Source organism: Phaenicophaeus curvirostris, chromosome 9, assembly GCF_032191515.1.
Source record: "Phaenicophaeus curvirostris isolate KB17595 chromosome 9, BPBGC_Pcur_1.0, whole genome shotgun sequence".
Classification (NCBI taxonomy): domain Eukaryota; kingdom Metazoa; phylum Chordata; class Aves; order Cuculiformes; family Cuculidae; genus Phaenicophaeus; species Phaenicophaeus curvirostris.
In genome coordinates this window covers 1,003,516-1,021,021 of record NC_091400.1, presented here as the reverse complement: position 1 = coordinate 1,021,021, position 17,506 = coordinate 1,003,516, and the positions used below count along the sequence as shown (strand labels likewise).

At 38.4% G+C, this 17,506-nt stretch overlaps 1 protein-coding gene across 1 annotated transcript in view; it reads left to right on the top strand.

The window, feature by feature from the left end:
• CFAP43 (cilia and flagella associated protein 43) overlaps positions 1-17,506 on the top strand; it is a 45,889-nt gene that overhangs the window by 314 nt on the left and 28,069 nt on the right. The window contains exons 2-10 of the mRNA XM_069864127.1: positions 2,502-2,755; positions 3,546-3,642; positions 6,446-6,613; positions 8,003-8,153; positions 11,933-12,083; positions 13,833-13,892; positions 14,789-14,868; positions 15,602-15,733; positions 16,605-16,721. Of these exons, the coding sequence (XP_069720228.1) occupies positions 2,502-2,755; positions 3,546-3,642; positions 6,446-6,613; positions 8,003-8,153; positions 11,933-12,083; positions 13,833-13,892; positions 14,789-14,868; positions 15,602-15,733; positions 16,605-16,721 (1,210 nt within the window). The remainder of the gene's footprint in view (positions 1-2,501; positions 2,756-3,545; positions 3,643-6,445; positions 6,614-8,002; positions 8,154-11,932; positions 12,084-13,832; positions 13,893-14,788; positions 14,869-15,601; positions 15,734-16,604; positions 16,722-17,506) is intronic.

Genomic DNA, 17,506 nt, shown 5'->3' with positions numbered 1-17,506 from the left:
TGGTCTCAAAGGTCTTGTCCAACCAAACGCTCCAATGGTTCTATCTAGCAGGCACTGAGCCTTTAGTGGGTTTGGATGGAACTTGGGTTCTCTGCCCTTAGTGCAGGAAGGCTCTGAAATGAGGGGTGACAAACACCTTTTAGGCTGTAGCTTGATGGCTTGGTAAGAAGTGTGGAGTGAGTGGTTGTCATCTTCTCTGTAGTGATTCTGGCAGCACTCGATCTGATGAACTCCAAGGGCATGATTTTCTTCAGCAGCTGGCCTCACAAACCCATGCAGTTCAGTTCTGCTCAGGGCCACATTGCTCTTCTGTTTGACCCAGACTATTTCGATGTTTAGAATTTCTCTGGCTGTTCTGTACATCCTAAACCCCACTGTCACCATCTCCTTCCTTCTTAATTTTCCTGATATTTTAAGTCCTCACTCCTGCCTTTCTCTATCTGCATCTTAACATGCACATCAAAGACTTTCAGATTCCATTTCCCACAAACATAAACCACACTTCATACAGAAAAACACTTCTCTTCCAGAGCTCTTGGCAATCCAACAACTTGATTTTTGATTCTGAATGAATGGGAGCTGTAGATAAATTAAATCTTCCCTGCTCCACTTTTGTTGAGACTTTCAGAGCGATCTGGAATATTTAGACATTTTTTCTGTAGAATGGGGCAGATGTTTAAACTTCCTTGTCCATTGTAAGTATTTCAGCTGTTTCATCGATGCTTATGGGACATAGATCCCTAAATATATATATATATATATGTTTTCATGTGATCTGTTTCGTATGAACTAGCATTTTTTCCTGGCAAAAGGCTCTGAAGGAAATTTCCAAGCACCTCTAATTACTTTGCTTCATCTACATTTCACCAGCTATTGGAGTTTGACTGAGATACTTCTGACATGATATTTATACAGAACTGTAGGCAGACACAGCATGGAAAACATGGATGAGCCACGGCTGTGTGTGCTGCACCAGTCATACCTGACACCAGATAACAGCCTGATTCTTTGTCTCCCTGTGTCCTCACTGATTGGATAAGGATGATAAATTGCACTGTTGTCCCATTAATTCATCCCTGCATATGTATTTTTTAGACTTCATTTTACCTCTGCATGCAGAAGTTAGAAAACACTTCATTTCCACCAATTCAGATCTAGTGTTGGAGAAAAGCGTAGGGCTGGTCTTGTGAGCGTGTTCATAAAGACACAGTGTACATCTAGTTCTTGTGTGAAAGGTCTGGAAGCACATTCATCAGCTGAAATGTCTCCTCTTTGTTGCCATGGTGTTTGCCATGTCAGTTCATCCGCACGAGCATGTGATCAGCGTGCTCCCACTCCCCTCTGGCTGCACTTACTCCTCTGGTGTGTAGCAAAAGAGACCAAGAGCAGAAACTACTCAGAAAAGATAACAGAAAGCTACTGCAGGACATAAGTGTCTTAAGACTAGTAATTTGAAAAAAGTTCCTGTCTATGAGAGTGTTGAGGTTGTAGCACAACATCCTAGTGAGAGCGCAGAGGATCAGTGGCTGAGCTGATCTTACATTCACGAAAGGAAAGTAAAAACACTGCTTGTAATTGCAGAGGACAAAGATCGCTTCCAGTCAAATGCTTTCATTTGGAAACAGATAGGAGATGGGAAGTTTCTGAACAGAAATTGGAAGAGAAGGTGCTAACGGCAGTGTAGTACGTGAAGGATACCTGTTACACTGCTGACAATTTTCTAGCATGGTACTCGCAGGCGAAGCTCTGGCTCAGACACCTTCCCTTAGCAGTAAACACAAATCCCTTTGGTAAGAGGACCATGATATTTATACACACGCTTTCTGAAAGCTAAAAACATCTGCAGGCAGTAATTAATTTGTTGATATATTTCGAGTTCATAAGCTGACTCCTCCTCAGTAATTTATTTCAGTCCTTGTGTAACACATCCTGTTTACGTTCCAAAGTTTTACCATGTTAAAGTACTGACATCTTTAAAGCAGAACAGTCCTCCTGGTTGTGTTCGTATAAACACAAGCCCTGCCTTGGTGTTTTTTGTTGTATGAGGATGAGATGAACTATAAAAGTGTAAAAAGGTTAAGGTTAAGCAAGCACAACTGGGTCCCAAGTACGGATTGTACCTGTGTTATTCTTTCAGAATATAGGTGTATATGTAGGTATATTCTGTTGCTATGATATATGAGTACACAGAGCCTGTGAGCTGCCTACATTTTTTCTTAGTGAAAACTGGAAGAAATGTAATTATCTCTCCACATTCTTACCATTGTCCTTTGTGCTCCATCGGGGTAAGAATGACCCTAGATTTTTGGAAACACTGATCTAATGATTCATAATACTAGATTTTGATGTTGTTGTGGGTTTGCAGCATTGGTATGAGGATGAGTCTAACAACCCCCAGGCATCAGTTCAGTGTAACTTAGGTTACAGCACTCCCTTTATCAGAGTATTTTGAGATGTGTGTCTCTGGTTAATGTTTTAACATTCAGTTGCTCTTTCTTAAGCTGGGTTCAGGGATTCTCAAACAAGAACATTGGCTTTATCAACAAGCAAACTGTCTGCTACCCTTGTGGCAATTACATCCTCTTCCTGGACATTGAAACGAAGAAGACGACAGCGCTGCAGGGCCCAGCGGGCCAAGTGGGAGCCCTCGCAGCAAATTGGAACAGTCAAGTGCTGGCCTTTTCAGACCGCAGGCTGAATCCCTTCATATATATCTACACTTTTCCAGGGCTGAGCAAACTGACAGAATTAAAAGGTAATGATGTCGTAATCCTCCCTGTCACCATTTCATTAAAACAATGTTTGAATCATCCAGTATCTGAAGGGGTTTTTTTATAAGACTTGATAAACAGGGTGACAGGAACCTCTCTTATGACAAAATATGTGGGAAGTGGTGGAAGGAATTTTCCACCGCGCTGCTTTGAGTTAGGCTCACACTAGGGAGGAATATGACACTACAAAATGGAACTGTTACGAAGGAAAACCAAATGGAATTAAATGGATTTTGGTTTAGGAACCTATGGTCAGAATAACCAAAGAAGTCATGCTGCAGTAGGCTGTCAAGCAGGCAGCTAAAAGCCACGTTGAGAAATCTGAGATGTGACAAAAATGGGGGTTTTTGCAGTTAAACTTTGGAGTCTGGGACTTAATGTACATTTTTGCCTGCTCTGTAACATTTATCTCCTTAGTTATGCTGATTACTCTTTCCATGTTTTGGTTTCCTTGCTGTTTAAATAAGGATCATACGCTTATTTCATGTGAATGAAATAAATGCAGAGGATTTCAGGGTGCTTGGGGAAAAATACTTCACAAATTCAAGGTATTACTGAAAAAAAAAAGAAAAAATCCCAAGCATTAAATACATAGAGAACATATTTATGGTTGAATCAAAACAATGATTTAGAGTAAAGCAAAGGAATCAGGGGCTTGAACAATGTATTTGAAGAGTTAAAGTGGGTGTAAAGGAACTGAGAAGACTACTCTGTGATAGTATCCAGTAAAACCTAGGGCAATCAAAGACTGCGTTCTTTATGTTTGCATTTCAGGCAATGCTCAGCTGGACTACACCTTACTTGCCTTTAGTTTCACCGGCCCATATCTTGCCAGTTACTCTTCAATCCCAGAATTCGCTCTTTCAATATGGTAAGAGTGAAACAAAGTTCTCTAGTACCATTTACATTTAATTAAATTTTTGTGTATGTGCTGCTTGAGCATGAATTAAGTTAAGGAATGTGGAAGACACACTGGTTGCCTTCATCTCCTTTTTGTTTTTCTGACTGATCATTGTCTGCAAACTTTATGTACCAAATTCACTGTTTGTTTTTTTTTTTGTATTAGCAGCCAGTGGTCACAATTACTTACTTTGCTACAGTTATCATCTACTTTCTTCAAAATTTTATGGTTTGAAGCACTTCCAAAGTCCTCAGCATCAGTTAATTATCTGTTCAACCTTGAAAGTTGAGTACCGTACTCTTTGTGAAAGCAGGTTGCCTGCTGAAATGAGGAAAAGCATTCTAAAGCCGATTTCTACTTTTTTGTCTCCCTGGACCATTCAATGGTCCTCTTAATTACTTGTGCTTGATCTTAGTTCTGACTTATAGTTGCGCTCAGCGATTACACTGCCGTGGGCCACCAGGTTAGATCATAATTTTCAGCTCATTGTCATGAAAAGAAGTATTATATAATACAATGCAGATAGGGAAAGTTAGAATATTTGATTTTTTAAACTGTTCTGTAAAAATATAATCCTGCTTTTGCCTCCATTGCCAGCAAGTTCCATTGACTGTAGAGTCTGAGCACTTCTTCAAAACAAATGGGAGGGCAGAGTAGGAGGATGGCAAGCAAGGACATGTTAGGAATATTCTGTATGTTCCCAATTTAATGGTGACCTTTTCTTGTGCAGTGATTAGTGAAGAGGCAGAAACTTCTCTAAATTCAGAAGTTTAGTAACAATAGTAGATACTATTACAGGTGCCTCTTCTTTATCCCTTATAAAGTAGGATAATGTTTGCTGTGACCTCTGATCATACACAGTTCGGAAAGGATATCTGCGTGTATGTTACAGTAGAAATGAACAAGACAGCCTCACAGACCTGAAGAGCTTATATACTGATCTCTTAGAGCAGATATAATACGCAGCATCTAATGTGTTAATCATGTGCACTTAAAAATCCACCATCTTGAAAGGCTTCTTCGGGTTATTATTAAAAATGGAAATATTTAGAAACGTTTAAATGCTTTAAAGTAGTGGCAATTTCCAAGGCCCGGCAATTTAAACCTATTTGAATCAGTATGAATATGACTATTAGAAGCTATTTGTCATAAAAGAACCATCCTGGATTCCAGACAGAAAGAATTTAGTAAAAAAAATATAATTACCTTGCAGTGTTACACTTATCATTTATTATAACTTAAACAGAGGATTGTGAATTTACTGTGAGTTCAGGTCCTTCAGTTTTGCAATTAGATTATGTTGTTCATTCATCGGGTAATTGTGTGTGTACAGATGAAAGAAAGCTCCGTACTGAGCATTCTTAATGTGTGATTGCAACATGATGATTGCACAGTTGCTGCATTTTAAGCAGATAGTTTGGAGTCAGATGTGTAAGGTATGTTCTGAAAGTTATGTCAGTCTCAGAATATAGAAAGCTTATGGATAACTAAAAGCTGCCTTTTATCTGAGGTATTTTATCCCTAGATCTTTATTCTCTACTGTTCAAAGGAGAGGCTTCATGCTGGATTTTTTTTTCCAGATACCTGTAAAATATAGTTTCAGATCTTAATAAATTATCTACTGTAAAAGAGTGTTGGCACTGCCTGTTAGGTATGAGATGAGAACACACTGACAGGTCTTTAGAGAGAACGCTACGCTGATATCTTTTAAAGTCAGAGTTGCAGCTTATAGCTTCCTATTTTAATGACAGTTGCTGTGTGTATGTGAATACTTCTCATTTCTTGCATGTGCTATCAATATTAACCATCGTCTGGCATCCTGACGTGTTTCCGCAAGTGAATATATTGCAGGACAGAACCATGGGATTATACTAAATCCATTTACAGCAGTGTATGCATTTTAGGCTTTTTTACTCTCAGCAGTAATGCCAGATACTAAAGCTGTAGATGTTATTTAACAGTCAGATATATTGTCCAAGAAATTAAGAAACGGTTTTAACCATTTTCATCAAATGTTGTTAATCAGTTCTTGGATAGCACCTAAAAATGCACATGCAGTCAAAAATTAATCTGAATAATGGAGAAATATGCAAATTAAGTGGTGAAAACATAAAATAGGTTACACTGGACAAAAGAAAAGCCAGTTGAAAGCAGATTCCCAGGCTTATGTCAGCTATACATAATGGCCCCACACAAATCCTGCCCTGCTTTGTGCTCAAGGTTGATAATGCAGCCATAGCTTCTATGTCTGCATTCACAACACAATTACTGTATTACCTAAGTAATTCATCCGTAAATAATTATGGGCTGACTATGGTTTATTTTTTAACTATAATACATTCCAACTGCAAGCCTGCAGGAATTATAATCACTATTTTATGAGTCGGAAGAGCAAGGCTGAAGTGTTAATTGTTTGGGACCATTCAAGTTGTTGCTGACGGAACTGATGAAAAAAATTCCATGTCTCTTGACTCTGCTGATCTTTTCACAAAAAGAAGTGTGTGATAATGTTTCTGAAATGTCAGTTTTCAAAACTATTTTACTAGGCAGTATTTTTGTAGCAGTACTAATTTTACATGTGCCTAATTAACTGCCTCCTTTTCATTCTCAAGAGAACCTAACTTGTTTGATAGCAGAATTTTTTTGTCAGTGTCAAAGTATTTGTTTTCCAATCTTGATCATGAGTATTAGTCACAATCACATCCAGATGTTTGACTTGAATGTTTTGACTCTTTTTAGTGGATCTGATTTTCTTTTACTCTCCTTAATGAAGGAACTGGCAAGAAAATATCCTCCTGTGTAGAGAGTCTCAGCCAGGGGTAGCTGCGACCTCTCTAAGTTTTAACCCTATGAATTGGCAGCAAGTGTGTCTCATTAATGAAAGCTCCGTTACTGTCTGGCATATTGAAAGGAATAATGATGAGCATCACCTTAAGCAAATGTAAGTGAAAAGCCCTTCAGGTTAACGATAAATCTAGAAGTATAGTTTAATAACTAAGATTAGCAACCTACATCTGTTTGCAAAGAATTTAATCCAATGTAGTTTACCTGGCAATTGCAATCAGTAATTGCTAAATCACAACCAGTGTGAATCTGTCTAGTCAATCAAGTGAATTTAATTTATGTTTTCATTTCTTAGCACTCACATGTCCAGATTATGCACATCATGAAGCTAATACTAATCAGCTGCTTGGGCAGCCTCTATCAAAAGCTGCATGACTGAATTAAGGTAGTGCCTGAACTGCTTTCCTGTGAGCGGCTGTGTTGAGCATTGCTTTTGCAGTTATGAAACCTCTAAATTGGGATCAGGTTGCTTCCTAGTAAACATGGTTAAACAGTATGCTGTAATCACAAACTGTACCAAAACCAGTATCAGTCTTTTGTGTGATTTCCAGATTGTATGGCCAATTTACAGGTCCAGAGGGGACAGCTCTGCTCATTCCCTTCACAGAGCACAGCAAACTTAGAATTTATTTATGTTAAGCTGTTTTTTGAGGCTGATGTAAAAGTAGTATAAACCATTCCAGTTGGAGTCCTTGAAGTCTAACACCTATGCTGTTTCTGTGGCAGCTGCTCTACAATTCCAAAGTGTGTTTAATCTCATTAACTATGAATATTGCAAGGATATTGCCACCAACACAGTTATACTAGTAAAGTATAGACAAGGCCTTCATTTGAGATCTGAAAGGAATACTGAAGGGGTTTTTGCCTTTTGCTCTTATGGAGTGAACACGTGAAAATATATTTATACTCCTTTTTCCTCACTTTTCATTCCATTCAGTAGAGAATAAACCTCCACTGAGAACAGTTTATTTTACATGATTTTTTTTCCAAGTCATAAACCAACACAGCTTGCAAACTATAGAATCCTGAACTCCTGCATTGTAACATCCACTCATACACTGATTACCAGTAGAATCCAACAGGCAATATACTAATTTTTCATCACTGTTAAACTTTCTACAAATAAAGCATGAATCCTCACACCATATACAAGTTATGTGTGTGACTATCCTGGTTAATAAGAAAACAGCTCTATAGAACAGCTGTTTATACAAGGCAATGAGAAAAGACACTGCACTAGAACATGGCAATCTGTTTCTGCCAGTTAGGAACATTCCTCTTTAGTAGCAGAATTTCTATTACTTTTCAGTGAAACAATACCTGCCATGTAGAATGATTGTCTACAACAATCTTCTCTTACTCTTACAGAAGTAAAGCCTGAGTTGGTGTCTTAAAGTTTTGAAAACATGCTGCTCAGTTTTCTATCAGCATTTACTCTATTCATAATATTTCTTCTCCTCAGTCAGTGTCTCTTGTTTTTTCACAGCCTTGTGGAACTCCCTGATGGACAGGAGTCCGTGAGTCCTTCTAAGGATTTGTTTTTCCCAGTTTCTCATACTGAAGATGGGTACTATGGCCCTGATTTGCCAGTTTCAGCCATCGCTGGACTGGTAGGAGATGAAGCGGAAACGTTCACGGTAGTTACTGATTTTTTTTCTTTTTCACTATGCCAAGTTATTATGCTTTTTATGCAAATACGTGTTAATAAATTAACAATTTTAATGTCTGTTAAACAGGTACAACCCAGTGAATGGATCTGTTTTCTCAATGATATTTTTGAGATCCATTTTGACAAGAGGCTTACAAGCCATGCTGCTACTGCACAGTGCAGTACAATGTAGAGATTTCTGACCCAGGGCTAGCATAGTAATATATCTGTGCAGTGGAGGTATGAATCTGTATCCCAGAAGCAGTAGAAGCATGTCAGCATTTCAGCATGCCCAAGCTAATACAACCTGCTGAAACCTTGAGAACCTGTTCCCGTGCTAAACAGATAGTAACCTTCAGGTATCCTTACTTCCCTATGGGATTTCCTTTTTAACTCTGAAAAAGTCTCGGGCTGTGGAAATGGTGAAGGTTTTGTTTGAGACAGCAACCCTTGCTTCTGGAATACATTTCCATGCCACTGTCAGATTTAGATCTGCCCATTTGTCTCGCTTGTGCGTGATCATTTACTTGTTAGCCTTCCTTGGGATGCCTCTTTTCATAGAATCATAGAATCACTAGGCTGGGAAAGACCTCTTGGATCATTGAGTCCAACCATTCTTATCTGTCACTAAACTATGTCCCTGAGCACCCTGTCTACCTGTCTTTTAAATACCTCCAGGGATGGTGACTCAACCCCCTCCCTGGGCAGCCTGTTCCAGTGCCCAGTGACCCTTTCTGTAAAAAATTATTTCCTGATATCCAGTCTGAACCTCCCCTGGTGGAGCTTGAGGCCATTCCCTCTCGTCCTGTCCCCTGTCATTTGGGAGAGGAGCCCAGCTCCCTCCTCTCCACAACCTCCTTTCAGGTAGTTGTAGAGAGCAGTGAGGTCTCCCCTCAGCCTCCTCTTCTCCAGGCTAAACAACCCCAGCTCTCTGTTTAGTACCAGGAGGTACTGAATTAATTTCTGGTAAGTTTTCACCTTACTCCAGACTACGATAGCTATGATAGCTAAACATTTTTTTTGCAGGACTTGCATTTATTGTGCCTTACAGCACTAATTCTCCTCTCCATGCATGCCTGTGCACATACATTGTCTCTAACCTAGCAGAAAAACTGAGCCACTACTGGATCTTGTAACTGTCGCACACGAATGTCTTGCCAGGTGAAGCAGCCACTTCCAGCACCCCAGCATGGGCTTTTGGCAAAGCAATTCCTGTGCAAGTTGATCACAACATACTTGGTAGAGAAAATAATTTGAAATATTGTTTTATCATGATCCTGATGTTGAAATGTGTCTAATGCAGCACTTTGAGAGAGATCGAAATGACTGAATTTGCTGTCTTCCTCAGATATCAAGATATCCTCAGAGTACAGCTGCCGTAAAGAACCAGGCTGTCCAAAACTGCTCTAACTATCATTCTTCACTGTCTTTATAAACTGACAGGCTGCTGTAGCAGATGTATCAGTGGTTGCTATCACTGATGATTTGTCTACCATTACAAATGTTCATGTGCAGTTATCTGACTCTGGCCTAAAATCTGTGCCTTATTATACCTTGGAGTTATTTTCCTCTCTACTATCATCAATGCTTTTTTAATTAGTAGGAGATAAGCTGCTTCTCCTGTGGTGGTTAATGAGATGTGTTTAGTTGAATGCAGTGGGAATATTATCATGGTCTGATGAAGCTCTCCCTATCTGCAGAATTCAACACAAGGATTTCTGTTCTTTATCACTAGATCTGAATCAGCTGAGATCAATGTTTTCCCCATTGATGTAAGCATCCAAAGTGGAGGACCAATTATTTAGATTGTCATTTAAGGGATTTGTCCTCAACCTGTAGTAACCACAACGGGGCAGCAGAGGGAAAGGAATGGAACTATCCTACAGCTCTCAATCTTATTCTTTCTTCCATTAGATTAATTTAGTTTTGTTACAATATTTCTTACATTTGGGACCTGAGGTTTCTGAATATGCTTTGCCATGACACAACCACTTGAGTCCTCTTGGCATCCAGTACCAATTTTATTTAATTGTCCTTTTATAAAACTTTTCATTACAAGGATCCATCATGGATTTTTTTTCTCTGAAGAGTTGCTACTTAAAAGGGAGAGAAGCTCAAAGAAAGACAGCATTATCATCATCATCATTATTATAATTTTATACACCACCTTACTAATGCGCAGTTCAGGAAGCAACCTAGTTTAGAATTTACACAATCTCATCCTCAGTTTTCCATATTTTATTTAGTTTATGTGTTAAGACAGTCATGGCAGCAGGTACAAAGGAATATTATAGAACTCATCTTTACACAGAAAGCTCCTGATTCACAGGAGCTCAGTTGCAGCCTTCCCAAAGATTTGTGATGTTCAAGAGTCATAAAATCAGCAAAAATGCCTATATTAAATGTTTTTCTGGGTGATGTAAAGCCCCATTTGTTATAGATTTATTACTGTTAGTCCTATTTGATTTATAAAGTAAATATTAATATACTTTATTTCTGTAACATTTCCCCGCTGAGAAATTCAAAATGCTTTGTAAGCATAAATAGAGAGTAGGCTTCTTACCCAGAATCATGTAGCCAGCCCTTGGCATATTTTACTAGCAACATCTAGGCACTTATGAATCTCTGTCCTATGTTTTCATCCCAAGTCCACCTATATTTCCTTTTTATAGAACCTTTATTGAGACAGCAGGTGTTGTTTTATAGAATTATAGACTCTTCATTCTTTTTCATCCATCTTATTGTCTAGTGTTCCTCACCACTTCTGCTCACATGCTTTGGATCTTCTCTTAAATGTTCTTACAAGGTTTTCTTGTGTTTTCTTCCCCTTTTCCCCTCCCCAAACCCTGTTCCATCTATTTCTTTCTATCGTGGTATTTATATGACCCCTATTACTATTGTATTTGAGCAGATCACTGTCTTTAATAACATTTAATGGTGAATTTCTGTTCTTCCTGATTTGAGAATGATAGATTTATGAGATTTATTTCAGTGAAATGAAATTCAAGGCACATGCAAAGTCTGTGGCAAGGATATTTCTGGAACTAATTTGCAGATGACACAAAGGTTGACAGAGCTGTTTTACAGAGTAATTTGGATTATATGATAAGCTAAACTATTCAAACAAAGTGTGCTTTAGTACTGCCAAGTATGCAAGACCACATGTGCAAGTAATGTCTATGCAGTGGAAGACTATGTTGAAAAGTAATTTGAAAAACATTTGTCAGGGTGAGATAATAGTGGGTAACCATTTCAATTTGGGCTTCCAGTGCTATTCTGACATTAAAAAAAAAAAACAACAAACTTCTGGGGTCTCAGAGTGTTGAATTTTATCATAATTTTATCATTAAAATATTGGTTATGGTGGGTCAGCATTGTTGCAAGGGTAGGGAAAGTACCGGATGGATTCCAAGCTTGGGGACAAACCTGTAACAGACACAAGCGCTGGAGAATAAATTCAGATAAATTCAAATTTTAAAATATGTAATTTTAAAATGAAAATATAATTCATCATTCAGACAAGCTTCTAGAGAGAGAGGTGAGTTCTCCACCACTGTCTCCAGACAGACTTCTCTGGAGAATGTTCTCGTTTTTCAAATTACTCCCCTCAGTGAAGGACTAACTGAATAAATAGGACTGAAGTTATACAGGTGCTCAGGCTCTATGAGGGAGTGCTCTTTTTTTTTTTTTTTGCTGTAAAATGTACGTAACTGCTTGTACAGATATTTGTCAATCGTTAATTGAACTTGTTTATTTTTTTTGCTGAAGCCAAGAGATTCTGCTAAGCCGTCAGTGCATCCTACTGCCCACTGCTGGACTGCGACCTCAGAGATTTACTTGGGCTGTAAGGAAGGATATGTTATGGCAATTGATGCTGAGAGAGGCAGTGTTTCTGTTCTTCAACAAAAACCTCTCCCTGGTAAGAAATAGCTGTGTGGTGTCTTTTATTCAAGTAGGGAGGAAAAAGGATAGGTGAAAGCTTTTTTTGCTTTCTGCTGTTCTGCTATTGTATATCTTACAGAAATTGTAAAGACATATTTCTTTTATTAGTAGGATAAACATTCAGAACTTCTGGGTGGGTTTCTTTAGCACCCAACAATTTGCTTTCATTTTTTTTTGGAAAAAAAAAAAGAAAAACTTCTAAATACATCAAAATTGATAAAATGAACAATAGTTACAGCAGTCCTGATCTTATTAACCAGCCCTACTAGGTTAACAATAAACTATTAATATACCAGCTATATGTATTTTTACTGTTAGTTAAGCACCAGTAATGCATTTTATTTTGCATGAAATATTGGACTGTCCTCCTCTGATATGGTAGATGATGTTAGAACAGATGAGCTCATGATGAATCTTTAAAAAACGAAACCAAATTTGACGTAATATTGCTTAATAGAATTCCTTAAGGTCAGCAATTATAGGAACTATTTTGTATTCAAAACAAGTCTATAAAGATTATCAGGCATTAATGCATTACATATGAAGCACAGAAAGTGAACAGAAGACGTCTTTGACTTCATAGAATCATAGAATCACCAGGTTGGAAAAGACCCACCAGATCACTGAGTCCAACCATTCCCATCAATCACTAACCCATGTCCCTCAGCACCTCATCCACCCGTCCCTTAAACCCCTCCAAGGAAGGTGACTCAACCCCCTCCCTGGGCAGCCTCTGCCAGTGCCCAATGACCCTTTCCGTGAAAAATTATTATTTATATCACTAGAACTGGATAATATCCTTCTGTAGACCAGCATAGCAATGTTTAATAAACACTGAATCAGTGTTAATGGACAGGCTGATGATAATCTTGTTTTCTTCTTTTGCCATGTAATACATTATTTTTCTAAGCTGCTGTAAATATCCCTGACTTTCCCAAAGTTCTGTATCTCTATCCAGTTTTGATAGTCAGCACAGAAATGGAAGGCAGCTCTGAAAAAAAAATCAGCAAACCAGCACTATTCCTCTGTTTTTGAAACCATCAAACTCTTAAGTTTGCCATATCAAGAGCTGAAAATCACAAACAAATATAAAGCTGAGGCGTGACCAGAAATGGTTTGCCAGTTCGTTAGAAGGCAATAAGAATTTTTGCCATTTGGGATTTTCCTCCACTTGTGTATTCTTTGAGTCCTGTCCTAAATCTGTGTGAGAACACTGTCTATATTCATATTTTACTGAAGCTTCTGCTTAATTTAAGATGTACTGCAATCTGTATCTGCTCAGCAGAATGCTTACATGTGTGTCCAACTCGAAGCACGTGCCAAGCTCCTGTTATGGTTTTGCAAACAGAACCGTAAGCAGCCACAACATTTCACTTGGGCAATTTTCAGGCTGGCTAAACTTTCCTTTGTAAGTAAATCTAATTAAAAAATTATGAATGGAAATAACAAAACCAGAACTTAGCACTAGAAGATAGATAAATCTGCATCTGGATCACAGTCCATGTATGACTATCTCCCTTTTATAGCTGTAAGCTGAACCACGTAACGACTGTGCCAGCTCAGATGCATAAATGACAGAAATGGTGGATATTGGAGAAGAATGCACATTTTTGATTCAATATACTAAACTTCACCTTTTGTTCAGTAGACTGGGCTATAACTGACTTTTATTGCAATACTGACATATAAACAAGGTTGACGTTATATATTGTTTTCTTTTGTGCAGAATACGTGTGTAAAGTGTCAGACATCGTGTCATATGTTCGAGGAGCGCAGAAAAAGAAAGGTATTTCCATGTTCAAATCAAGCTAATTGATTTTTAGCCAGCATCAATGATGTCTGGGAGTAATAATATGTGAGTACAGCAGGAAGCCACTGGTTAGAAAAACTCAGCTCACACTGACCTCTGTAAGACACATCAATGGCAACCTTTTATATGTTTACAGGAGAAATGATTAATAGCTTTTGTGCTAGTAGACAGCCAAATGAATAGCCTCTGGAAAAACAGTGGCAGGGAAATAATTTCTGTTCATTCTAGTTTAAATTGGAATAAGTGATGCTAGAATGGGTTCTCCACTGCTTAGTTTTAGTAACTTTGTTTAGAACTGCAATCACTTGTGATTTAGTTGAGTTAGGATTTAGGGTTTGTTTCAAATGTTTTGTTTTGGGCTCCACAATACAAAAAAGGCATTCACGTAGTGGACAAAGTTCAGCACAGGGCCACAAAGATTATTGCAGAGTCTGCGTGTGTCATACAAAGATGGGCTGTGAGAACTCTCTTCAGCCCAGTGGAAAGGAAATGGGGGATTTTACTGTTGCTTCAGCTACTCATGAAAGGTTACAGACAGGATGGAACCTGACAGGCAAAGGGCACAGTTTGCATCAATGGAAATTCTGAGTAGAAATTAGGGAAAAAAAAGTACTTTCACAGTGAAGGTTGCCAGACATTGGGACAAGTTTTGATTTCTCAAATTAATTTCTAATTCATCAGACCACAGTAGTACCGTCACTTCAAATTATGTGTACCAGCCTTGTCCTTCATCATCACAGCACAAAGTCCAAAGAATATATAGCCCGTTGAGCCTTTTTACTCACAAGTAGTAAATCATCTCAGATTTGAAGTTGGGACACATGGTTGCAATGAATTAAACTTGATGTTTCTTGTTGCCTTTGTGCTTTCAGGTGGCAAACCAGAGGATCCACAACAATCAGTTTTATTTGCCATGGCATTTTGTAACGAGGGACTGTATGCAGCTGGAAATGTAAGGCATCCTTTATGCTTGTAACTTACTGTGTGAAAATCAAAAAGCATTCAAATGGAGTGTATTTGCAGAGCTCACTGCAAAGACAGAAGTCAGAAAAAAGTGGAGGTCCTCTCTGGTTTTGTCATATATCTTCTTTGTTAGAACTTGAGACAAGAAATCAGAAAGGAGCAGGGAGGGAAGAGATTCCATTTTTTAAGTCAAAGAAGGAACCAAAGAGGACAATACTATTTTTAACAAAAGGCAAAGAGAGTTCTAGAGGAACAGGAAAGAAGGATGGAGAAAAAATAGGAGAGGAGAAAAAAATGACCAAGAGAACCACCAAATTGTTTTGTGCTGAATCTCACTCAATATTTAATCCAAAATGATGATTACATTATACAGTGCTGCTTAAGAGAGGGACAAATCCCTATACTGTCACAAAAGAAACAATGTGGAATCTCAAGTATTTACTAATGAGAGAGTCTGTTATCAAACATGGACTGTTAGTAAGACTTGTATTAAAAAACACCTTGATTTTTCAAAAAATGCGTTATGCAGGATAAGAGTCATCTGGATTTAAACGTCATGAAGGCAGATGAGACCATTAGCCATGGGATACAGTTAAACACACTTGCTCCAGAGAATTTCAGAAGGTTTTGCCAGTTCAGTTTGCCAGAGTGGGTGGGATAATTGACCTTCAGGCTGGGATAATTGACCTTGACCTGATGTGGATTTGTACTTTTCTGCACAGGGGGGCGTTTTATTCTTTTATCACGTCAAAGATCTGCAGTATGAGACGAAAATCTGCGTTGATATCTTAAAACCCATATCCAGCCTCATATTCTCACCTGATTACACTGTGCTTCTGCTTGTCACTGACCAGGTATAGCATTTGAGATAATGGCATTATATAATGGCACGTTCCTTTTATTCTGTATGTGCATGCTGGCACTGCCAGTATGAAATGTCTGTAATGTAATCACACAAGTCAACAAATTATACCAGAGGTAAACTTAGCCCATCTTGTGTTTGCAATGAAATCTTGGGCCTTGGGTACATCAGACCTACTGTGGCTATGCAGGAGACTTGTTCTGTGCATCTATCTGAATTTGTCTGGCCACCCAGTCAAAGATCCTTCTTTGACCAGCCTGATGTCCAGAAATCTTACACAAGAGTCCCAAATCCTCAAATTATCCCTGGTTTTCCAGACCTTTAATAATTTAAATTGGCATTTAAATGTGGTTTGTTTGGGTTTTTTTGTGGGGGTAACTTTGGTCACACTTTGTCTCTGATTTCACTCTCCTTTTGTAAAATGCGTAGAGAAGTTCTAAAATCTATGTCTACATTAGTTATGAATTGTTTCTAAAAGGTTTTGAGGTCTTTAGATAAAAACATCTTTTGAAGCTTAAGATTTATTATTTGTGTTTTATGTTGCTTTAGAATATTGATTGGTTTCTGGAGCAATACGAAATAGGGTGGTTTTAAATTAAAGCAGTTATGAGAAACAAAACTTGGAAACGTGACTAGCTGGATCACTCTCAAATGAACCATCCTGATTTTCAGCTAGTGTAAATTTATATAATTTACTAAATTCAGTTGAATTCTACTGGGCACTTTTTACCTCAATTTAGAGTAGAGTATGAAACTTTAAAGAGTGAAGCTCAGGAAGATGAGTATTTTTTCTTGAAGTCTTTGACAGCTTTTAATGAGAAGTCTCATAGCCCAGGGATGGATTATCTCTCTCTGTTTGTCAGGGGACAATCTATGCTTACAAACCTGCCCACAGTGGAGAAGCTGTCAAACTCCTGGACACATGCAGTAGTTGTTTCCTGACAGCTGATTTTCTTACTCCAGGGGACAAGTACTGTGTGGTAAGAAATTATTTTCTTCCTTATATATAATTGTGGCTCTTTTCAGATGACCAAAACGTTGGTAAGACACAAAATCAAAAGCCTTGCAGAGATCGTGACTGTTCTGGTGTTTGTTACAGTTGTGGAAAACCTTCTCATTAAGGAATTAAATGGCATGAATTCAGGTATGGCCTATAGAAGGGTCAGAACTTGCCCTGGAATGCAGGGTGGATAATTCGCAGGCTGCTAAAATGTTGTATGGTTCTGCTGTTTATTTGCTGTCTCACTAGTGGTCAGGAACACAGCTGAGCAAAAGGTTGATTCAATTCAGAGAACAGATGTTGGAACAAGGAATCCCTACTGATCTTTTCAGCCTCCAGCACAAACTGGAATAGCCTGAGAGATGCCTTTGTCCCAGGTCCAGGGACAACGAGGCATTACTCATGGATCTGTTCATTCTGAAATATTCCTTGCTTTCCTCCTGTGTCTTGGATTCCTGCAACTCTGATTCATCTCAAGGCCATGAATTCTTCAAGTAGCCAGCCCTGAAATTCTGGGGTGTGAATCAATTAGTTTTGCTGATAATCTGTTTGTTTGTCAATAACATGGGAATGACAAATTTTACCTGAGTCTGAATGAGTGATGTGAGGGTTGATTGATCTCTAGCCACACTTCACTGTGGAATTATAAAATTTCCTGGTTATAAGAAGGCCTCAAAAACATGATACACATAATTTTTCATGTGAGAAAACCAGATGTCACCTTAAGCCCTTTCCTGTGCAAACAAAATTATAAGCAGGTTTTCT